The 25,367-nt window shown below is 39.3% G+C and overlaps 1 protein-coding gene across 1 annotated transcript in view; it reads left to right on the forward strand.

Moving 5' to 3' along the window:
• Window positions 1-25,367, forward strand: part of LOC122817074 (lysosomal protective protein-like) — a 337,956-nt gene that overhangs the window by 150,478 nt on the left and 162,111 nt on the right. Inside the window, exons 8-9 of the mRNA XM_044090226.1 lie at window positions 5,764-5,848; window positions 7,561-7,652. Of these exons, the coding sequence (XP_043946161.1) occupies window positions 5,764-5,848; window positions 7,561-7,652 (177 nt within the window). The remainder of the gene's footprint in view (window positions 1-5,763; window positions 5,849-7,560; window positions 7,653-25,367) is intronic.

A 25,367-nucleotide genomic window follows, 5' to 3' on the forward strand; every position in this document is an offset into this window, starting at 1 on the left:
CTTGGCCACTCCTGCAGAAATATTAATCTAATATTAACTCTTTTTTGTTTGTTTGTTTTTAAAGTAGCAGTTGTATTTAGTTAATTGCATTCTTTTTCTGAAGTGTGTAGCCACATTTTGGTGTGTACGGTGATTGATTGTCGGTCATTGTAAAGGGTTTTTGACATGTGTGGTCATTAATTTTTTGATCTGCAGTGTGCAATGAATCAATATGCAGTCCCTCTGTAAGGTGTCCTGCATATAAAGTGGGATGGTGAGTAATTTGACTTGCCCTTTAGAATAAGATGGACTTCAGAACATACTTTTATTCTGTAGTTATTGGTATTATGATTACAAGCTTATAAAAGTATACTGTCTTTATATGCTTTTAATTGTAATACCAATAAATGCAAACAAATTGCCAAAAAATCATGTGTGTCTGTATATGTATTTAGGCATTTAAAAGCAGTATTTAGCCCTTAAAATATTTCATTTTCAGGGACCATGTCACAGACATGGATCCAGTTTGGTAAGCACTGCCATTTTAACAATTTAGCTCCAATATTAAAAGATCCAAGCTCTGAGGACCATGAAGTTAGAAAATAAACTGTGTTTTTCAATTAAGTTATGGCAGCATAGCCACGTTATTAAATATAAGTATTACTCCACACAGACCCTGACAGAAACTGTGAGAGAAATGAAAACAAATTTGAAATTGAGTTTCTTTGAAAACCAGCAGAATTTAAATTAAGTTCAAAGTAAGTGACTGACATAACATTCTACAGCTTGTATAACAACAAGGGAAGCATCTATAACTCAAATCGGAAAGATTAAGATATTTTGGCAAGAGCATTTATTTATTTCCTGTTTACTTCCCTGATCTAGTTTTAATTCACATTGTAACTGGGGCTTTTTCTGGCACAAGGCAGTACAACCAGTCCTGAATGAGGTACCCATCCATTCCAGAACACACACACAGTCACTCACACGTGGCATACACACTCACTCACACGTGGCATACACACTCACTCACACGTGGCAAACACACTCAGACAAACTGGCAGTTTGGAAGCTTGCCATTTTATCTGCAGCACCTTTTTGGAATGTGGGAAGAAACCAGACCACATTGTGAAAAAAAAGCATGTGGACACAAGAAGGACATAAAAACTGCATAAGAAAAGGCATGTCAGACGTCTCAACTGTCCCCATTTTGGAGGAACATTTCTATTTTCAGGCCTGGTTTACCCCTAGGCAGGATGTTCCTATTTTTGGGGTATGTCCCTATTTTCAGACTTGATTTACCCCTTCACACATTTTTCTGAATACCCTTTATCACATTTAATTTTTGAAATTGTCAAGTACACAGAAAACCATACTACATGACCAACATAGTAACAACCATAATTTAAAGAAAGAGGACACATATCTTGTCCCATTTTGAGCAAAAATAAAGGACCTTGTGTGATAGAACTTTGCAATGCAGTTCATTAAAGTCTACAGAATTTATATTCAGTATTTAATACAGAGGATTATGACTGGGTCGCCTATCATAACCAAATTATTATGTGTTTGAGACATGGATGGCAAGCAATTCCCTTAAGAGTGAAGCTCAAGGTGAAACTTGGCATCAGTATCGAGACTTCTTTGTAGTGAATGGAGCTTTATCTGCTCCATGTACTGCTTGTTAAAGGGGAAAATTGTTTTTCTGGCTTTCAAAATTGTAAACCATTTAGTGAGCGCTGTCAGAGAGGTAATGTACTGCAGTCTGTTATGGATACACTTAACCTCCACACCTCTCAACTGTCTAGATTTTCACAGGACATCCATATTATTGCCTCATATTTTTGCACTGTTCCTCATAAAATACGTGGCTTTCAGACAAACCACAGAGGACTGAAGTCATTAAATATTGACATACATTTAAGTTTCAGCATTCACAGTCTTTAGATTATGCAGGCGAACACACATCCTGTTATTTTAGCAACTATTTTAAGTTTTTTTTTTTTTTTTTGCAGGAAGTTGGGGACATGTTGAGGGTAGAAACAGCAGGCAGAAACAAATGTTTTGTTCTGCCGCTATCATTTACTAGTCAGTATAGGCAGATTTTACTGCCTAGCATGAGACCTGACCTTATCGACTTAAGCAGAGGGTACTTAACATTTGTTAAGGTTGGGTTGCATGCCATTCTAGCACTTAACTGGCTTGTCTTTTTCTGAATATCAGAGTATAATCAGCACACTCCTTGCACTACAATATGAATATATATTTTTATAATTTTTGCCACTTTCTGTTTTTAAACATGTTTCTGAGGAGTATCCCACATTCCTATTAGAAGCAGAAAGAGCTATGTGCTTTTTAATATTTGAATTTTATATATTAATTAGATGTCCACATTTTTAACCTGATGTTTCTACTTTTCAAGGGCCTTTGTTCCTATTTTCAATATTTGCAGGCTGAGAGGTTTGAAAGCACCACAAATGAAAACCAAACTAGAGGACAAAGCTGTTTGGGTAGTAATGCTAAGCACTGAGCCAAATATGCTGCCTCTGTCAAGAACATGCAACTCTTTAACTTCAATATAGTAATCTTTCTCTCTCTGTCAAGCTCACTTCCCTCTGCATTAAACCTGGTGTTGTAGGAGGCAGTGTTGGGGGAGGATTTATTAAAGAGAACTGTCTGATTAAATTAGTTAAGTATTCTGGCATCAATTAATGCACATCACAATGTTTTTGTATGCTTAAAACATCATATTAGTTAATTTAAGAGACATTATTGCTAATATTTGAATCAATAAGGAAGGCAGAATCCTCATGCTGCCATTTCAACATATTAAACAAGTCAGGTAAGCCGCGGTGGTGCAGCGGTTAGCATTGTCGCCTCACAGCAAGAGGTTCTCCCGTTCGATTATCGGCTGGAGCACCTTCTATGTGGAGTCTGCATGTCCTCCCTGCGGTCAAGTGACGTTTAAAGACGTGCAGGTAGGTGCGTGCGTGAATGGGTGTGCCTTCTTTAAAGGTTGGGCGTCAGGCTGGCAACTCGGCACTGTAAGAAAATCGACTGCCAATCATTAGCGGACCAGAGTTCCGCTGTGGCGACCCCTAAACCGGGAAAAGCCAAAAGACATTAGTTTAGTTAGAGAAAAGGCAACATCCTGGTCAAGATCACATTTTCATGCTTTTTGACATATAAAATTAAAACAACCTCCTGAGAAGAACTTTAACTTTACATCTATGCATGGGATTCGGTCAATTTCCAAACATCCCCAGGACCGAAGTATAACTTAGGAGCCTGTTAAGTTCCAGTTCCTTTGTCATTCTCCTTCAGAACAATGACAGTTTAAAATCAGAGTCAGACTCACATGCTGTTAACTTTGTTATAAACAGGAAAGGGGGAAACATGAGCTGACCTCAGTCCTGAAAATAGCTACATATAATTGATAATAAGTAATATAATCTGAGAGCAGTTTTCCTTCAAGTGTAGATTCCCTTAAGCAACAAATGTTCCTTTGTATAATGATGTATCTAGTAGTCTAAACATAAACATAAATTGCAGAAAAAAGAAATGTAAAGAAACAGAAAATGTAGACCAGTATTTTACACTTTTTTTTAATAAGGAATGCATGAATTGAACTGATCCTCTATGTATTGCTGCTTAAAACCTCCCTGAAACTAGATTATCATGCAGTCTGTAGACACTGAATGACAGTTTAGCCATTCACTCTGGAAGATGTTATGTACTGCTTTAGAAATCTAAGTCAAGCTGACTATCCCTGTTAAAGGGCTAGTACTTAATATAAATAATTACCAGAATCGATAGTACAGATGATATGTTATCCACTACATTACTGTGGTTTCCTTGTTTTAGCTATTGTTATAGGATATTAGGTGGTGTAGAAGAGCGTATTTTCTCATGAGGTGTGTTAAGAGTTTAATCCTATTTCTAGTGATGGTGAGTTATTAGGAGATTTAGTAATAAAATCACAGAAAAACACAAATCATGCATCATGTGGAACTGGATTGTATATACAATAAGCATTTATTGTGTCATTAGGCCATTTTCTTCCACCAGAAAGAAGATAAAGCTTTTGTTTAGTCAGTATTATTGTTCGCTTTTTGATGCACTTTTAAAATTGCATTGTGCCTATGTGAGTTTATTGTATTTGATTGATTTAAATTATTTTCTGTAAGTAATCTTGGGATAATCTTGAGAGTGTGACTTTTTACACCGCATGGGTTTAGAAGATCAATAAAATCTAAATACAAAAACAAATGAAATGAATAAGGCTTCTGTTTTGTCTGTGCAAATCTGCCATCTTCTTTCATTCTATGAATCAGTGAGATGGGTAATATGGCAATACTCTGAAAATGACCTTTTTGGAAACCATAACTCCCACTTTTATAGAATTAGAGGGCTTTGCTTTCATCTGTACACGACTTACTCCGCTGTTAAGTGAAGTGACCACATAGAACCAAACATGCTACTATTCCTGTTGTACTGTCTGGTGAGCAATTTTCTTCCAGTTCCGATGATTACTTAGTTCCATGATTTCTCATCCGACATCCACTTTGAAGCTGTAGTTTAGAATTACCAAAGGCTGTACTATAATCAGACTTGGACAAAGCTTTCTTTCCAGTTTTGCCTTTGTTCTCCCTGATAAAGACATATTTAAAGAGGCATGTTTGCTCCCTGAGTCCTGCAGCCTATCCTGTTACTGCTCTCCCACTCTCACATGCCATCTACTGTAGGATACTTATTTTGTGGCATTGATAGGTTATTATGTCCTTTTCTTCTACAAGAAAGGAGATTAAGTTTTTGTGTGGATAGTCGTATCCCACACTGTTTGATGCCTCCCCACCACCAGTTACCCCTATTCTTTACCAGCTTAGGTTACAGGTGGAACAGAAGGTAACATCCTTCCAGGTCATTGTGACATAATCCTTAATGCATACCAGCACAAATGTCCATTAAGTGTTCTGTAGTCCTGTGTACCTGTTCCATCAGTGCCAGATGCTTGTTGTTTATAAGGTCAGAGAAGCACGTTAATACCATGATTTTGTATGTATTGTAGATACAGACTGACCTCTGGGACACAAATGTGACTGGGCTAATATCATCCGTATACTTTAACAAGGGATATATATATATATATATATATATATATATATATATATATATATATGCGTATATATGCATACTTTACCCCTGTGCCTGATAACTGGCCATATAAACCTCCTGCTGTATATCTGTGATGGTTCATTATCAGGTAGCCAAACCAACATGTTTTTTTTTTTTTTCTGTAAGCCCTAGCCTTCCCTTTGTGCTATGGCAGCCTAACATAAGCTACTACTATAAGGTTTCCATGGTGACATGCAGGCTTCTGTGCACGTGTCTAATAAGGCCATGGAGCATCAGAGCCCTTTGTGGTACTTGAGACCATTCAGCCACTTCAGGCAGCCTCCTGTCTTGACACCTGACTTCCACAGGGTTACAATATTGTAAAGTACAAGGCTGCCATAGCTCCTCCCAGGAAATGTGACAAGTCCTGGTGTCAGACACTCACTCCCAACCTCCCCGTGGGGTTTCTCCAATGTCCAGGTGACTATTCAATCCTGAATTGGGGTCATAGTCAGGGCTTCATCCCTTGACAATATGTGCAAAAATATTTATCAGAAAACAACACTGTCATGGGAAAGCATGTTAATATCTCAAATAATTTGCAGTACAGTAAGAAACTTATGCCCACATGGTTTAGTACCTCATATTTAACAACTGCTTCTTTTGTAGGCTATGGACTGACCTGCAGAACTACTGCTGCTTTCAAGGAAAGTGTAACTTTTTTCATAACAAGAATGTAACCTGCACACTAACTGTAAGTACGATGACTTTATTTATAGGCTTTGTAGGTGTGTGTACTGTGGCTATGAAGAAAATGTGAAATTAAATTGTGTATTCTTGTAGTGATACAGCAGGGTCTGTATTACCACAAAAGTGGGGGATGGTTAGATTACCTTCTAAATTCCAAGCCCTATAAGCTACAGGTTAACTGGTTTTATAAATAAATGAAAGAGAAAGGAAAATGCATACCCTTCTGGAAAATAAGTATAGTTTCTTGTTCTAGCATGTCAGTACCTCAGCCTACCAAGCTATGCCCTTAAAGAATTAACAGAGTATTAAATCCCTCTTCCACCAAGCCAACAACCTCACATTTGTTTTAAAATGTGATAAGCCACAAGGTTGTATGAATGTGAGGGGCTGCCTGTTGCCCCTGCTCATACATTTTACAGCTGATGAGATTTCTGTTTTGTTAAGACCTTTTTGAAATTATTAAATTGCAGTAATCTGAGTCAGATTCTAACCAGTACTGAACCTTAATCTTTTGAACAGCAGCTCAATGTGTTGCCATTAGGTCTTAGCAATATTCCACCTAGTAATAGCTGTTAAGACATGGGGTAGGCAGCAGGCTGTGTTATAAATTCTGAAACATTTTGTACTGAGTTAGAGATAATTCAAAAGCAAAGAACCAGTACAGCAGAATGGATCATCTAAACAACTATTTCTTAAACTGGAAGCTTGCACTTTCTATGAGAGCTTTTGAAGTGATACAAAAAACGTATTTTTGTTTTCTTGCAACCAGCTCTTCCCAATTCCCCTTATCAGAGCAGTTGTTATGCTTCATTCTATTAGTGACCAAGAAACCACTCCACAATCCCTGAAACACACACACAAACATATCATCACTACTACCATCATGGACTATCCCCAGAACTAGTGGAATGTTACCCGATCTTTGCAGGTCCATTTCAAGATTGCTGTGTCTCTGCCCTTTATCAAAGTACAGTCAGACACCTGCATGTAGTACACACAAACAAAAGGAAGGGGAGTTATTGTCATTCTCAGATGTTTGACCCTTCCTTTCTCATCTAACACTGTGATAACAATGCTTGTACTCATCCTAGGTTGCCATAATTATAGATGAGCACCATGCTTCAGTGTTACCAAACCAGCCATGGAATGGAACTTTTCCTTTAAACACTTTGACTGCTTTCTCCTTTGCCCACATTTCAAACTACCAGTTGCTGCCAAACTGTCAAGGTTTTTCTATAATTTAATTCTTTATTTGACAGTGCTGCTATTTTCTTTATTTAGATGTTGTAAGTAACATTTAAAATATGTAGTCTAAAGGTGTAGAGTCAGACCTCTATGTTCTAAGCCAGTGGTCACTCTGTCGTCAGCTCTTGTTTGCACTGTTAATGAAGTAAATCGATCAGCCCTATCCTTTGTGGCATTAAATAGTTATATACTATATATTTCACAAACTGCCTAGCTTTAGGTGCTGTAATTAAACTGTTTTATTAATTCATTGCCAAGTTAAAATAGCCAAAGCCTGGCTTTCACCGGTGCGAGTTTTTCAGCTTACAGGATAGTCTCAGTCATTTAGCTGTAGTGCAGATCCCTGCTACTGTATCTGTCAGAACATCTGCCCTGTGAAATAGTTCAAAGGTACTGACACAAGTCTGTAGCTTTATATGGTTTGTGTTTGTTACAGAGTACAGTTCTTGAATGTACTGTATCTTTTCACAGCTTGAAGAAGTTATTAACTTAGTAAAACATCCAGGACTGAATGTCTACAACCTTTATGCCCCCTGTGAGGGAGGAGTTCCTGAAGAAGTCAGGTAAGCACTACTCGACCAATAAAATGGAATTATATTTCTGAAATGTCTTTACAGTCCTGATTCTTTCATGTTAATTCATTTACTCTCTTTGGCTTACCACATGCAGAGAAATACCACAAATACATCAAAGAGTGCAGAAACGTTTCTATTTCTTTTTTTGCTAATTTTTTTTTTGCTTTTCACAGTGAACCATTAGCTGCTGCTTGGACCTCTCCTCATCTACCAAATCTCATTATGTTCTCCCAGACTATCTCTGAGTCACGTTTAGGGCCATCAAGGAGAATGAGGCACCTGGGAAGCAGTGTCACACTGCTGCCAGAGAGTGTTTTTTGATTAGATACCTATGTGGGTAGTACCCCAGAGGTGAGATGTGCAGTGGGAATCACCTCTGCCTGGCCTTTTGCTTCTGCAAAGGGCTTAATATATTAGCAGGATAACCCACCCATCCCAGTAGTGACAAACTGTTGTTCTTTGGTCTCCACCAGGGAGATCAACATGCCAGTGTGCCTTCTGCATGTGTCGCTTAGTATCCTATGATCCTATGATCCTACGCACCTCCCCAAGAATAGGCACACCATCCACACTGCAGTGCCATCAAGTGTTCAAGTTGATAATTGCACTTGGGTCAAGTGGGTTGTACACAGGACTTTATTCCTGTATACCACCAATGCAGGCTATTATAAATTCTGTTTCAAAGCAAGATTATAATTGCCTAAAATATTTGGGGGGGGGGGGGTTCATTCACAACATACGTAAATTTACTTGTGTAGTGTGGTTTAAGGTCTTTGCTAAACTTCATGCATTGTTGCTATGAAAAAAGGCTGCACTTCCTGCAGTGTTTTTCATTAAGTTCTGTGCTTTACTGAAACATTTATTGAAAATATGATACCAGAGAGGAAATCTGGTTAGGAAGAGGTCATATGGATTCTCCCTAGGCACACTAGCTACACTAGAAACCCTGCAGATATATTCAGTGGCAGATAAGCTACTGCCTGTGAAGTGTCAGTCACATTTACTAACAATGAATTGTTCAGCTGCTTCTTAATTTGTTCTGTCCATAATAGTCAGGACTAACTAAACAGGATTATTGCAGTGTTTAAATCCAGACTAGTAGTCCTCAGTCCCTTTCACAAAGTCAGGCAGATCAGATTACAGTGGGGCAGCAATGAAAGTGTTCGCTGCATGATGAATGACCAAATGTCTGTATTACATCAATCTGTTAATCAGTGGGTATCTGCTACTGTCACAGAGGGTAAGCTAGTATTTAGTAAGAGTTGCTTAAAGAGTTTGAAGTTTCTGTGGTGACTGACTTTATTTATAGTAAAATGAACTATTACTTTTCTGATTTTTATTTGTTTATTTGGTTTATCCTTTGTTGACCAGGTTTTCATTTTACCTATGAACCTATAACCTTAAAAAGGGCACAGTATACTCAAATCAAGGGGTGGCGTAAGCCATACAGAATCGGGCTAGGCTTATAACTGCCCCAGGGCAGATAGCCTAGTATGAACCTATGAACCTAAATACAGCTTCAGATCATGTTTTTTATGATGTATGCAAGAAGGCAGAAGTTGCCTTGCATATTTTGCAAAAAACATTCTTGATTTCTAGACCCCACCTTGCTTCCTAGGATTGCCACTGTGTTTTCTAGGCAGTGAGGTTGCATTCCATATGCAGATGTATTAGTCCATGGAAGGGGCCTATATAAATAATCTTCCCAGAATGTTACCCAGTGCCAGTACTTGCATAGTTCAGGATTCATAGCTAAGCAAGTTTAGGGTAGGGTTCCAGAGGCACTAAGTGTGCATCCCATTCTTGTGACGTATACTTTTGCTTTCCAGTTGTGGGACTCTGTGCAGGGTAAACTGGAGCTACTTCATCCTGCACAGATAACTGAAGATAGCAAGTGATATTGGCATTGCATGCCTGTGTATGTCAGTGTGTCACTGTGTGTGTGTGTGTGTGTGTGTGTGTGTGTGTGTGTGTGTGTGTGTGTGTGTGTGTGTGTGTGTGTGTGTGTGTGTGTGTGTGTCTGTATGCACTCAGACAGTGTGTAAGTGGGTCTGTCAATGTCAGTGTGTGAATGATTGTTGTAAATGCCAGTGTGTGCAAACGTGTGTGTGTGTGTGTGTGTGTGTGTGTGTGTGTGTGTGTGTGTGTGTGTGTGTGTGTGTGTGTGTATGTGTGTGTGTGTCTGTGTGTGTGTCTGTCTGTATGCACCTGGAAAGTGTATAAGTGGGTCTATCAATGTCTGTGTGTGAATGACTATTATGAATGCCAGTGTGTGTCCTAGGATGGGGTGCAGTGTTTGTTTTTCCCTTTGGAACTTGTGCTACAGCACTGGTGGTAGATGTTGCACTGCATAATTGTTCCAACAGCACTGTAGCATGACTCATAGTCATGCAAATTAATGAATAATGTGATATTACCCTTTAGGGAATTTGGATGACTCCAAATCAGTATATAGCACTGCAGTGCAAATTAACTTATCTGTTTAGGGCAATTTGCACTGCAATGTTATTGACTATGACTGCCAGCTGGAGTGTCTTTCCAGGCTTTGTACTATAATTCCAAGACATGTAAGTACAAGCGCTGAGATTATGACAAAAATGTCCAAAAATACAGGAGAACAGCAAATGTTAAACATCTCTGTTCTCCTTAAAGTTGTTTTTGCTGGGGACAAACTCCTCCTGCACACCCTGTGATCAAGATTATCTTCAGGGTAATTCCCGACTATTTTGGATTTTTTTAACTGGGGAAATGACAATGAAAACTGGAAAACATAATCTGTTCTACTTTTTGGGTTACTGGCTATACTTCTGTGTTGTTAATGCTACTTTTGATTCTTTAACACCAAACGTCAAGGAAAATTTCTTCAAAAATCGTAATGTCTGTGTCATCCCTGCCATTACAAGATAGGACCACTCATTTATCTACAAACACCTTCATTCATATTTTGTCACATGAGAGGACCATCCAGATAGGTCATTACCCTCCCTAATGCAGTAGTTCTGTGGTGAGTAGAGACAGGAACAATAAATAGCATCCTTGTTAAATCACTGTTTTTTTTAATTACTGAGGCGGTATTATATGTTGGTAAGGCCCATAGCTAACATCTCAATACAGAAATAGGCCTATGGTTAAAGACAAGTTAGCATGCATGTTTTAGGTTGCATATAAATGCTACCATTCTACAAATTAAGAAGACTTTCTTACAATCAATAAATATGGCAGCTGCCTCATACATCAGTTTATCACATACGTCATGTTGTTGCTATTGAAAGAACTGGGGAGTACAAATTACCAGAGAAAAGGTACAATCATCATGGCTAAGATTTAGGCATTTTCAGTTGTAAGGGAGATAGAATGGCTACTGCCTGAGGAAGTATAATCTTGATCTGGCTTTAGAAATATTTATTAATGACTGAAGCAGAGAATGCAGAGCTTGGCCAGAGTTTGCCATTTTCGTCTCTGTAAAGTTGTCACTGTAGGCTGCAGTATGAACTCCTTGTACAGCTCTATTAATACCCCATCTAAAAAGAATTCTCTTCATCATTTGTAGAATTTAGACTCTCTAGTTGAAATAAACCGGTAGTCTACAAAGCCATCAAGGAAGGGTGGTACGGTGTACGGTCATTAAACTGCAGATCTTTTTCAGTACTGCTTTTTTTTCTGAAGTAATGCTATAGAGGGTTTCATATTTTACTGCCTTATGGTATTGTTAATTATGTTCAGTGCATAAACTAGGATCCCTTATAAGGGAGTGCATAAATGTACTGCTCTGTGTTTTTTTTATCTTAATCTATAAGCTAAAGTATTTCCAGGCTTTCCTCTTTGGCCAAAGCTTGTATAGTTGCATTCCCTTAAGAATTCATTATATTTTTTTTTCTGTAGCACAGGTTTTCTTATTTACTTCTCTATATTTATTTATTTATTTATTTACATTTGTTGACCGGTGTTTGACTGGACATAGGTCCATTTTCAGCGGAGGCCCAGGGAGAAAAGCTCCACAGTTAAAATATACAGACAGCAGTTACATTGGATTTACATAGCGATTAACAATTTGATTAATTATTAGTCAGTTAGCAACTAGAGTTCTTATATTTATTTCATTAAACAGTAGGGAGTTCCTGCCTTATTTGCTGGCATTGCCTCCTCTGTCTCTTGCTTACATTTGAGGTGTGTGGTATTCACTTTATTTATGGTTATTTGCTTCTAATTTAAGGGTCTCCTAGTAGATGCTGTGGTTAGAGGACTCTAATAGACTGAGATTGATGAATTATTTAAGATGGTTTTCAGTGTATTCTTGTGCCCATTGGTGTTTTAACATAAGCTGGTACACTCTTCACAGTTTAACTGGTGTGCAGACATTGCTGGAATGCAGTGAAGGCAAAGAAAGGTTCAATACACGGGACTCCATAATCCAAATATCTGGAACTTCTTTGCTGACATGGTTTACTGATAGCCAGTAATCCAGTCTACACTAGCATATGATATTGGGAGTTTGAAACATATAGTCTTAGTTTAGTATGATGAATGCCACATTCCTAATAACTTCAGCATTGCTGTATGCTCCTTTAAAACTTTAATGCTTCAAAACGACATCTTAGCCAAGTACGGATCTTTCACTAGATTAAAATCCTCACTTGTAGAACATCTGAATTCAGTAGGATTGGAATTAAGTAGCTCTATAGAGAGATAATCCAAAAATGACTTTTACCAACAATTTATTTTCAATGTCTGCATTAATTTTATGAATAAGACAATATACCTCACTGACCATCGTTATATTCTACTGCTTTCCATTTTAAATTTGCCGACATTTTTTTTCCTATGAAAGCTGTGCTATTTATAAATTATGTCTTATTAAATTTTCTGCAAACTGTTACAGCTTTTCTCCCAAGGCCTCCTCTGAAAAGTAAATAAATGTTTTTCCTTATAAAAGAAAAGGAGTATCCTGTTTTACAAACTTTGCACAAGAGAAATAAGCTTGCCCATGTACTGTTTGGCAATGTTATATGCTTTCCTCTGGCTTTGCTTGAAAAGATATTTTCACTGTTTTAAGTCTACAACACCCAATACATTATGGAGATGGAGTTTCAGTAGTTGCTTCCTCCATGCCTTCTTTGGTTTGTCAGCGCAATTTTCTTCATTTATTGGAATTTCTCATTAAGAGTTAATATCAAAAGACTGTGCTTATTGTTTTACTTTTTATTGAATATTAACTGAATGAAGTTAAAGTTTGGCAATTTAAATTTGCTGAGTTTGAAACTGTTTCCAATAGACAATCACTTCTGGTGCAATTTTTGTTTGTGCTTGGCAGTGATTCAGTATGTTTGCAATCTTTTCTGTTTTGTTTGTGGTTAAATGACCACGGCATTAATTTAGGCAAAAGTGAGGTACTTTGGATGAAGAGGCTCCCCCAGCAAAAAATATTTTCTGTGATCCTTTGACTAGTTAAAGTTTTGATTTTTTTATCCTTTTTTATATTTAAATTCAGAGAAACTTAGAGAAAGCATTGCTGATGGTAGGGATGATACAAGTTTGTTTTTGTCTTTGGCTCTCTTTCCTTAGTGACAGATATAATGAGCATTCCTTGCTCATTTCTTGAGAGGGCAACCAGAGTGCTAGGTTTAGCCATTGTTGCTGCAAACTTGTGGGAACCACTGTCCTTCCTAATGTGGGTACGTCATTCATTTCAGGCCTTTGGCTGAACATTGCTGTTTAATTTTGTAAGGAATATACCACTGTACTGGGAAATAAACCTTGCTGGCTACTAGGAAAATTTCTAAAACAGGAATGTGGCTTTCTCAGATGAGTTAAGTATGTCAGGGTCTTCTCTGTTTTACCAAGGCTTTTTATTCTAGTGAGAACTCAAGGAAGCAATCTGATTAGAATCCAATAAACACAAGTGCCATACTGATGGTTAATTTTCTTTAGCAGCTTCTAGGAAGCATTCGCTATCTTGAAATTCTAATAGTTTGAACAAGATAGTTCATACTTTACTTTTTTATTATTGCTTAATATGTTATGGTAGATTGTTTGAGAGGAAGAGGAATTCTGGTGACTTTCATGACTGCATTGTCTGCTGTATAGATACCATTGTCTGCATAGCCGCATCTGGTTGTATCACAAGAGAGTACTGATTTTGTGGTATAAGGTTTTAGTGCCTTCTGGCTTCCTCATCTGCCATCTGGTTTGAGGGCCCATTTTAACTTTGCACTGCAACACTTTGCAGGCCTATGTGTGCAGCAAAATCATTGTAACTCTGTCTGATAATTAAGGTCTTTTCCTTCTTAAGACCCATTGTGCTGCAATGAAAGAGGATGTTGATTAGCCTGTGATACATGTTAAGAATATGTATAAGTCTCGATCACTGGTTTAGCAGTGCTGCTATTCTCCTGACATACCTCTCAACTTGCAAGAATAGGAGAAAAAAACTAAAAAATAATGGTGGACAAAGGTCCAAAATTATGGACATCCTTAAATATTGGTCTTCTTTTCTTAAAGTTGCATGCATTTTTCGAAGAATATGATGTCTGAAACTCTAATGTCTGCATTATTTAACAAATGCAATCCCCAATGACTAGTCAGAAAACCATACATTTCATGAGGAACAGACCAAAAACATGAGGCAAAATTATAACATTCTGCAAAATCAGAGACAGTTGAGAGCTACGTCTCCTGGCTTCAGTAGAGTACTGTCAGAATCACATTTAATTAAGAAAAGGCAGGATCTGCTCCAACACATCATGTCTTCTAAACTGTAATGTTTTTTCCCAATTAACAAATTACCAATAGACCCTTACTTTGATGTAGAGTGTCTCTTGACTGCCATGTCTATCTATGATATATAAAGTCACTTACAGTGGCTTCAGCAGTGTTAAGCATATCAGACTGATGTGTGTGCAAGGAATTTCATCCCTCAATGCCTTATGGGTGATAACATGAAGATAAGAAGATGAGATATGTTTTTCCCATTTAACTTCTCCAAGCATCTAGGGTTCCTCTTACTGTGACAGGAATTGGCAGTGGTAAAGGGGCAATGTTTCTGAAATCCATGGGTCAGTTTATACCACACGTTATGTAAAGCATACTTGTTGGTTGGTAGGAAGCTGAGAAAAAAACACTGTATTATAACAGTCTGTGTGTTACGAATGCCTGATATGAGGAAGGAGGTGATTAACTCATAGAGTTTTCTCTAGGTCTGTCTGTTTATTATTCTGGCAGTACTGTAAGAAGTATGTTGCCCCACTAAAGAACAGCATCCCCCTTTTTAAGTCAGACCCAGGAAGACAGTAGTTTAGCTATACAGAGACAATACAAAGAGCACATACCATGTTATCATTAGTTTTCCAACATGAGCTAGCAGCAGACATCCCATACTTAGCGCACATATAATATAACTAGCACAGATGTACTACAATGAGTACAACCAGCATAGACATAATGTAACCAGCATAAACGTAAAGTAACCAGTACAAACATAACATAACCGGCAAAGACATGGTGTGCTCAGCTGATACGTAATGTAACTGGCACAGATATGAAGTGAGTGCTTCAGTCATAACCAGCTCATCCATAGTATATAAGTGGCATGGCCGTACTGTGACAGGTAGAGATGTAACACAGTGGCAAGAGCAGATGAGCAGGCTTCACTTTACCAGTTAAAAGAAGAATAATTTGGGAGTTTGGAGCACAGGGAGGGAGAGTTGAACAAACAAAGGCAGTGGAAGATATACTTTGCTAGGCGACAGCTAATAAATGACATGGCAGGTTAGCCACGATCAGGCAGCCAGCAGGAAGAAGCTTTGACGCCAACAAGCAGCACTGAATAGCTGAAAGCGTTAGTGAGGAAATGAGAGCCTACAGGAAGCTGGGAAGGTGAAGAGGTGATGTGGTTATAAACTGCAGGAAGTCTTCAGCTCTTATAAATTAGGAGGGCATTAGAAAGTTAATCAAAAATGTGACTGCAAATACGTTGTGACATTTAAAAATACTCGCATCTGTATATAACTGCCAACATCTAACAGAACTTCAAAAAACATATTTCACTACATATGATTTTACTTTCAGAATACCTCTATATATTCTCTTTTCATTACTTTCTTACATTTAACATTACATTCAGAAAACTACTCCATAGCCTGGGGAGCTCATGATTTTCTTTAATTATTCCCAACTTGACATTAATTAATCCCATGTGAAAATGCTAACTGAAGCATTTGTCATTTCTAAGAGAAGGAGATAAAACTACTTGTGATGATAAGGAGTTCTAAGGAATGAATATCCTGTTTTGTTCACATTTTCTTAGAAATAAATAAGGGGGAAGTGAACATTGTATGAAAATGTGTAAAACATAAGCTGAGCAGTATGCTATAAATCATTTTTCTTCCTATGACTAGACATTAAAAGAAGTGGCACCCTGCCTAGTCTGGCTGCATTAATTATTTCCTAAGAAACTGTGGCAACAGGAAGAGTATAGTATAATTTTGATGAGTAAAGCAGATTTGCTGTTCTGGATCTCTTAGAATGCTTGTTGCATATACACAAGCACATACGCATGCTAACGCACACATATGCATACACGCATATAGATACACATACACATGTACAATTACAGAGGTGTATCTCACACTCACTCACACATATTTTGAATATTTGAAGAGTGATTAAGTGATCATTAAATATACAGGCAGTACCTAGTTTGATTTGGTAGGTAGAGGGTTCAATTGTGCCTTTCTGCCTGGTTGTAATAGATTATTTATACTGACCTAGATTCCTTTAGACTTCTTCAAATGGCTCTGTTGAAGGTTTTTGTATTTTTTTTTTTTTGCCTGTGAGTACCTTGTATGGGTCCAAGTAGATCACTTCCACTGGTTATCCAACAAACAAATCCTCTCTAGCATTTATATAAAATTCAGTTAAATTACTTAGGCATGATATGTTTTATCTATGTTTTAAGAAACATTCAAGTGAAGCCAAATGGGCAACAGAATGTGCAGACAGCAGAGATGCTAACTAGGTCCCCATACTGGATACCCTCATAATATTGGCTATGGTTTGATATTCTGTTTATGAAAATTATGACCAGCAGTGAGGATGAGGTCCAGTCTTGACAGAAGCCAGCACTCATCTTGAAAGACTCAGAATACAGAGGCAGCTGCAGTCATACAGAAAACAAGAAAGCATGAGACAGGAGCTCCGATACCCAGTACACCCACAGAACCTCATACAGCACATGTCAGTGCATGCATTCACGAGCCGTCTCCAGGTCCACAGAACCATTGCAGACTGCATTAAGTAAACAGTCACTGTCTCTGGAGTATTAACAGTACTGGTATCACAGTTTGTTTTTGACTACAGTTTGAAATAAATAAACAGGTAAATAGTGGGAGTACCATTTCCTTTTTGTATGCCATCTCTGCATGAGTGAATTAGAGATTTTCTTTTTATTTAACATTCTGCTGGTTGTCTGATGTCTGTAGATGACTTTAATGCATATATCGGTAATAAGTCAGTTGAGCTTAGTATGGAGTTTCTTCACATTACAGAGACTTTTGGCTTCACTCAGGTTGTTTCAACTGTTACATATATGGTGGCACTCAACAGACTGTATATTCCAACTTGCTCTGAATACCACTGAGTTGGAGGTGAATACCTGTTTCATGGTTAGACCATAAATTGATTCTATTTTACCTGGACCATTACAAAGAGATGCTGTCCTGAGTTTGGTGTTAATTACTTGGCTGATCCATTACAAAGACTTGAGAGATATCTGTGAGGGCAGTCTGATATCCTTGGATGAGCTTGTTTAAAGGTCTTTGCTGAGGGATCAGAATCTGTAGCTGCAGACTGTAACAGAACTTTAGCTGGAATATGCTATGTCACTTTGGAATGTACTTGCCTTATGTCTCTGTAACTCATGAGCTTTAGTGCAGACATGAATTTTGTGAGTTGTGTAGACATGTCCATAAACTAAAACATTGATGGAGAATTTCTCTTTGTTTGAGAACAAGTTTAGTCTAGACATTCGTTGCCCAGTACATTGCTTAGAAATCGTATATAACATTGCAGTGTTTTCATCCATTCACATTGCTGTTGGATTCAATTGCTCAGCAAAAATGTACAGCCCACCATCTCTTAATGCCACAAAAGCCTTTTTTTATTCTTGAGATATGAGGAAGCTGCACTTTTTTTTTGCAGATAAGGTTGCCAAGATCATATAATGGGTCCCTATCAGTTGATTGAGTTTTCAGAAACTTGAACTCCATGTGGTTGAGACCATATGATCAATTTTTGAAAAACTGAAGCTTTGGATTAAAGATCTTGGTACAGCAAGGATCGGGAAATTTACCCTTTTCATCACTGTAGTGTGATCTCGATGTTGGTATATAAAATTTGCAGGGGGTAGGGGGAGTGCAGGGGGGCTTGCTCCCCCCCGCAACAATATAAGAAAGGTAGATATTTGGGGGTTTTTTGCTGTTTGAGTTTTCAGAAACTCGATCATATGGTCTTTTGATTTTTTTTTTGAGTTTCCGAAAAGTCAATCATCTAACATAGACCCCATATAATATAGCTCCAGGATTTGGTCACAATTCACTGTATTATTTTTAAGATGGATTTTCCTGGCCTTTGCTGAATCTACTTTAACTAGGTTACTTATGAGGACATAATGGATGCTATTCTATCTCTTCATCTTTCCTATTGCAATCTGGACCTTGGACTGACTAAATTAGTTAAATCCTACCTGAAAATTTTTGGTCTATTGCTGTACTAGACTGTGTAATTATCTGTGAAGATGAGCCTTCTCTTGTTAAAGTATTTATTACTTCTGTCATCAAGACGTCATCCATCAATACAAGCACTCCAGAAAATTTTCACCGCATTTCTAATCTACCATTTATTAGTGCTGTTATGAACAGGGTGGTTCACATACAACTTTATCAACCTCTTACATTTCATGACCTTCTGGATCCAGGTGAAGCTAATTTTCTTACATCCAGGTACACGACTGAGACTGCTATGTTAAGGGTAGTTAATGATTTTCAAATGGTGTGGGGTCAATGGTTATGTCTGATCTTTGTCTAAATCGATCCCGTTATACCATTTGGCACCACTGCACATGGAATTCTGACTGCACTTCTGAGAGACTATTGTGGTCTGGTCTTTCTTCCACAGTTCTTGGATGGTTTATCTCTTCCCTTTTGAGTAATACTTCTCGGGTTGTTTTCACTGTAATTTCATCTGGGATCTAATTGCTGACATGCAGGGTACTACAGGGCTCAGACTTGGCTCCTTACATTTTATTTTGAATTTGCTGTCATTGAAAGAGGTCATACAAGGTAGAAATAAACTACCATTGTTATGCTGATGATATTCAGTTATAACTCTCCTTTCATCCAGGAAAGCATGTCAGATATGACAGTCCTTGAACAGTTCTTGCATGCCATCCTCTAGTGGTTGAGTTTAGTCATCTAAAACTTAATGCAGCGCAGACTGTGGCATTGTTCATGCTTGCCATGGCTCATCCTTTCTAAGCTCCACCCCTTTCCTTTCTCTATTTTTCATGTGGGTTGAAGTTTGTCTTTTGTCTGATGGATCTCAGCTCAAAGGAGTAAAACTCGAGATTTTAGCAAGCTGCTTCTTGTACTCCAGGGTGCAGGGTTTGATTCTTTCCACCTTGATTTGCCTACTGGGTGATCGACGAGTCATGTGACCAGTCAATGCTCCCAGATCACCCTTGAAAAGGGATGCTTATGTCCAGTGGTCTTCTCAAGTTATCAAATTAATAAATATAAAATTAATAGTTGATGCTTTGCGTACAGGGCATGTGCCATCAGCCGTGGGATCATCTTGCTATGTGTCCCATTGTCAGACCTTCCAATAATGATACATGAAGTTGTCTCCTCCCATCTTAACTATCATTACTTTGATCTTTTAGATGGTGACCTTGTTTGACAGCAGAGTATGCATAATTAAATTACTAAGTTTTCTGGGTTGTACCTGAGGTCCAGTTATGTTATTCCTGTTCTGCAGGGTTAGGACTATCTGTCTTTCATGACAAGGTATTTTTTTTTTACTTTGGGCTTCTTCTTCTTGATCTACACACTCTGGGCCCTGTTTGAAAAAGTTTTTGTTCTCCTCTGCCTTGATGTTCATAGAACTTGTTTACAGATGTCAGGCAGACACTCCTTTGAACTCAACCACTTCCCTGAAAAGGACATGCATTCATTTAAATTTAATAAAAAAAAAATCAGCTGGTTATTACAGTGGTGTAGAGGATAGAACAGTCCCCCACACTCCTTAGTTTTTTAGTTTATATCCCAGGCTAGGTGCTTTCTGTGTGAAGTTGGCATGTCCTTCCATTCAGTGTGAGCAGCATCTTACCCTCACCAAGAATGATGCCACAGTACAAAGACAAAATGATCAGCTTTAACAATTGGCTCAATTACTGGTGTCATTCTATGGGGATCCAATGTCTGTCTGCTTGGGATGACATGCTTGACAAGTCATGCTGCTTCACAAGGGACGGCTTGCACCTGTCACCCCTGGGCTTCCGGATATTGGCCAAGGCTCTTGCCACCCCCATAGTGCCTTTTTTAGGCAAGGCTCAAAAGACAAACCCACCTCCCTAGAAAACACAAGTGGAAAAAAACTAAGGGTAATGCTGCTCAATGCCAGAAGTCTAAACCTCAAGATGCACGCTCTCGAAGCCCTCCTCAGTAAGGAGAACATCGATGTCTGTGCAGTGACTGAAACCTGGTTCAAGGCTCCTGAGAGCACCCCTGCACTACCAGGTTATACATCATATCATGCTTTTCGGCCCCAAAATTTGGACCGAACCACAAAAGGAGGGGGAGTATCCATATTCATCAAAGATACCCACACCTCCAGGTTAGTGACAACGCACGAAGCATCGGAGACCATCCATGTGCAACTAACCGTAAGCAAAACTGCCCTACAGTTTGTAGCATGCTACAGACCACCCTCTCAAACTCAGGAACCCCACTCAGCCTTCCTGAAGACACTGGAGAGTATTAATGTCTCTCCAAATACCATCATATTGGGAGACTTCAACTACCCAAACATAGACTGGGAGCATTACTCAAGCCCCAACACCCTAGTCCAAAGGTTCCTAGAATTCATAAACTCAAATGCGATGGAACAACTAGTCACCACTCCCACAAGAGGAGATAATATACTAGACCTGATCATCACAAACATGGGGACACAATGCTCCACTCCAGAAGTATACCCCTCATTGGTGAGATCAGACCATAAATTAATCTCACTGGAAATCCACATCCCGCCCCCACACCCAGCACAAAAGACCACAGTGAAGAATTTCTCAAAAGCTGACTTCACACTTCTTAAGACTGAAGTGGTATCCTTCATGGCCCCTGGGCCAGTGGAAACCACAGCCCACACCGCTGAATCCTTTATAAACGCTTTCTATGGACACCTTCAAGAATGCATGGATCATGCAATCCCAAATAAAATCAAGACCCATTCCCCCAAAGGCAGGCATCCTGTCTGGTGGACCCAGCCATTAACAAGCTTTACAACAGGAGGAGGAAGCTACTACATGACAGAGCAAAATCCCCAAAAGGGAAGGCATCTCTGATCAGTACTAGCAAAAAACTACGATCACTCATAAAATCATCCAAGGCCAACTTTGAGAGAAAAATTTCAAAAGACACTAAAGACAATCACAAGGCCTTCTTTAGTTATGTTAGAAACCTGGTTGGAAACTCCCAGATATGCTCAGAGTTAGTCCAAAATGACAAAAAATACACTGAACCCACAGACATTGCCAACATACTGGCAGACAGGTTCAGTGCAAATTCCCCCCCCCCCCCCACCAAAAGGAGAAATATCTATCCCAGCAGAGTGTAGCCTCCCTGACATCTCAGATGCCCAGGTGAGAGCCGCCCTCTCCAAAGCTAAAAACACAGCATCAATGGGACCAGACGGTGTCCCGGGTTGCGTGCTACATGAACTCCAAGAGGAACTAAACCCACACATAAGGCTGCTGCTTAATCTTAGCCTTACTACAGGATACGTACCCAAAGAATGGCATACAGCAACAGTGGTCCCACTCCACAAAGGTGGTGCTTCTACGGACCCTTGAAATTATCGCCCCATAAGCTTGACGAGCCTGGTCTGCAGAACTATGGAGAGGATCATTATGGAACTCATAAACAAAGACATTGGGGACCTACAGACACTGGATCCTACCCAATTCGGCTTTGTCAAGGGCAGATCCTGCCTTTTGAACCTGGTTGACTTTTTTGAAACAGTCACTAAGGCCATTGATGAGGGTAAGGCAGTTCACACAGCCTACCTTGATCTTGCAAAAGCCTTTGACACAATACCCCACTCGGGCATCGTAGACAAGCTCACCAGCTTAAATGTAAACCCATATGTCATAAGATGGGTTGCAAACTGGCTCAAGGACAGAACCCACAAGGTCAGAATTGCTGGAGCCATGTCAGACTCTAAGCCAGTCACAAGCGGTGTCCCACAGGGCTCGGTCCTGGGACCCCTCTTGTTCGGCATTTATTTTTCCGAGGTGCAAGCAAACATAGGAGGATTGTGGCTGACAAAGTTCGCAGATGGCTGCAAATTGGGCACCATAATTGATACTCCAGCGGACACAAACATCCTTCAGAAAGGCCTCATAGAAATGGATAACTGGTGCCAGAGCCATGGCCTTAAACTGAATGCCAAAAAATGTATAGTCATACCCTTTGGAAAAAACAAAGTACCCACAAATTACCACATAGGTGGTAATCCATTAAGTACGGGAGAAGTAATCAGGGACCTAGGGACCCAAGTTGACAGTAACCTCTCATTTGATACTCACATTGCCAAGGTGGTTAGGAAGACCTTCTATATTACCCACCTTATCATGAAAGGATTCACATCTAGATCAAGAGAGGTCATTGTGCCCCTATACTCTTCCCTTATCAGGCCCATAATTGAGTACAATGCCCCATTTGGGATGTACCTTACCCGACACCTGCAGCATTTAGAAAGACCCCAAAAGTACCTCACCAAGAGGATCAAGGGTCTCAAACATATGTCATATGCTGCCCGGCTGAAGAAACTACAGCTCTATTCAGTCGCATGCCACCTACTCAGAGGCGATCTACGCCTGACGTACAAGGCCATGTCCAATCCGGAATTAATGGACATGCTCCACCTCAAAAAATCCAAATCCACCAGAGCCACGAGAGCGAGAGATTTGAACCTCAACACAGAAATAAATAAGACGTGCTGGAGGGACAGATTCATAACCCAGAGGCTCCCTACACTCTGGAACAGAATCCCAGTCCATGTTAGGCAGAGCCCCTCACTGACTCTCTTCAAGAGAAATCTTGACGAGTGGATGGGAGATCGTAGGTTTACCCCGGGGGTCATCTCTGTGTCACTACTAGACAGAGGCACAGTAAACTAAACCCTAAATGGGCATAGTATTCTCATTCCAAGGGGTGGCAAAAGCCACACACACTCGGGCTAGGCTTATAAATGCCCTAGGGCAGATAGCCTAGTATGAACCTATGAACCTATGAACTTATTAATGAAAATACCCAGTTTCCCCCCACATCCCAAAGACATGAGGTAGGTGGCCTGATAATTCATCAAACTGCCATAATTGGGCATACCATATATAAATGAGTGGGTCTATATCACGAAATCGACCTTCCAAAATGTTGAACACCATAAGTTCGAACTTGGAAGATCGAATTTGGACAACATAGAACCTTCAAAACAGCAAATTGTTTTCCCAGGGAAAAAATTTGCTGTTCTGAAAAACACACAAATAACACAATCACACCAAACACCTTCAAAACCTACACTAAACCTAACATACCTATGTACTATCCTTAACCCAGCCCTAACCCTAAAGTCGTCACTATCGCACACTTACCTGACCCGCGTCCTAACCTTAAAGTCTGCCACTATCGCACATTTACCTGACCCACGCCCTAACCCTAAAGCCCGTCACTACCACACACGTACCTGACCCGCACCCTAACCCTAAAGTCTGTCACTATCGCACACTTACCTGACCCGCGCCCTAACCCTAAAATCCTTCACTACCCGTTCGTACACTTACCTTGACCTGGTCCGAAAATGCCGAAGCCGCAGAAACGGCCAACCAAATTCTTTCCCTGGGAAAGAATTCAGGTTTCCGCGGCTTCGACATTCTCACCCTTCGAACTACCAAGTTCGGCCTTCCAGTATTCAGCGTTCTCAACGTTCGATTTCAAGATAGAAACCCAAATGAGTATGTATATAGTATGTGTCCTTTGGTAAATCAAAATCCCGCTCTAGATTAGTTTCTCTACTTTGTAACACCTGTGTGCTGGATAGGATCTGGCTCTTTTATAACCTTGTATTGGATAAAAGAGATATCACATAATGAATAGAATGACTGAACAAAAATCACCTGATTGTTTTGTTTTCATGTACACTGTTTGGATATAACATCCAAATAAAAATGAAGTTACATGAGAACAAAGGCTGAATCTACTGCCCCCAAATCTGTTCTTTCTTTCAGAAACTCCTAATTAGCCAAAGTTGAATGATAACTGTCTGGATACCACTGAAGATAGTTATTAAGAATGGGGCAAACATGGTAGTAAAGGAGGTCTATGAGAAAAAGAGACATGCAAAAAAATTAATCTAGTTTTAATTCATTCTGGCCCATTTCCTTTGTGGACTGTGCAGTGGTAGCCCTAAACGTAGGTCTGCTTGCTAACTTGGTAAATCTGTAGGTCATCTTTAGCTTGTTTAGGCCTTGACCACTAGATGTAATGCAACTTACTGAACTGCTGAGCAGGTTTGGAAGTAGCAATGATAGGACAAGCTTTGGAATCAGTAGTGATGGGCAAGGATACTTTCCAACTCTCTACGGACTTCCAGGTTTGGGTCATATTTCATGACTTGGTCCAGATAAATTCCAAGGTCCTTCACAATGTCATCTAGTTGTAAAATGATACCATCTAGTGATGTACTTGTTACAACCAGGGATTTATTGAACTTTGGGAGGCCTTTGATATGAACAACGTACATTTTCTGATGTTTAATAATAGGCCAGAGGAATATAACCATTCATTTAAGACGCTGGAGCTTGGCTGAAGGACAGCAGGGTACCCTGGATGATATCCTTCCTGTAAAACTTGTGAAGTTATCAGAATAGTGAATGAAATGGGAGGAGCTACAGCATTTTCACATATATTTAACATAAAGTGAAAACAGAAGGGAAACAATAGGTAAACCCTCTGGGGCATCTGCTGAGAAAAAATTGAGATGTGTAGGACTGGTGCTGTTTAACTGAACATGTTCTGTCCTTAAAATAACTGAAAATCCAGATAAAGAATTGTTTTTAATACCATTTGGTAGCAGTGTCAGAAAAAGAAAAACAGTGGTTAACTGTATCACATGGTTCTGAGAAATCTAGAAACAAGATGCCTTGATATCATTCTGTGTGAAGGAATTCAGAGAACACAAAGTGGGCTATGTTGATCCAGCCCACTGGTACAGAAAGACAGGTTCCATTTGAAATGCTACTGTCCCAGGTTTGATTAGCTAAGTGTCAGAGGCAAATCCCTAGATAGCTTATCTGCCCCCTGTGCATATCCCCATACTGGTGCCCCCTCAACTCAAAGTTGGAGAGCAAAAAAAAAGAAGGTGCTCTCAAGC

Source organism: Protopterus annectens, chromosome 12.part0 (assembly GCF_019279795.1).
Source record: "Protopterus annectens isolate FY-2018-M chromosome 12.part0, PAN1.0, whole genome shotgun sequence".
Classification (NCBI taxonomy): domain Eukaryota; kingdom Metazoa; phylum Chordata; order Ceratodontiformes; family Protopteridae; genus Protopterus; species Protopterus annectens.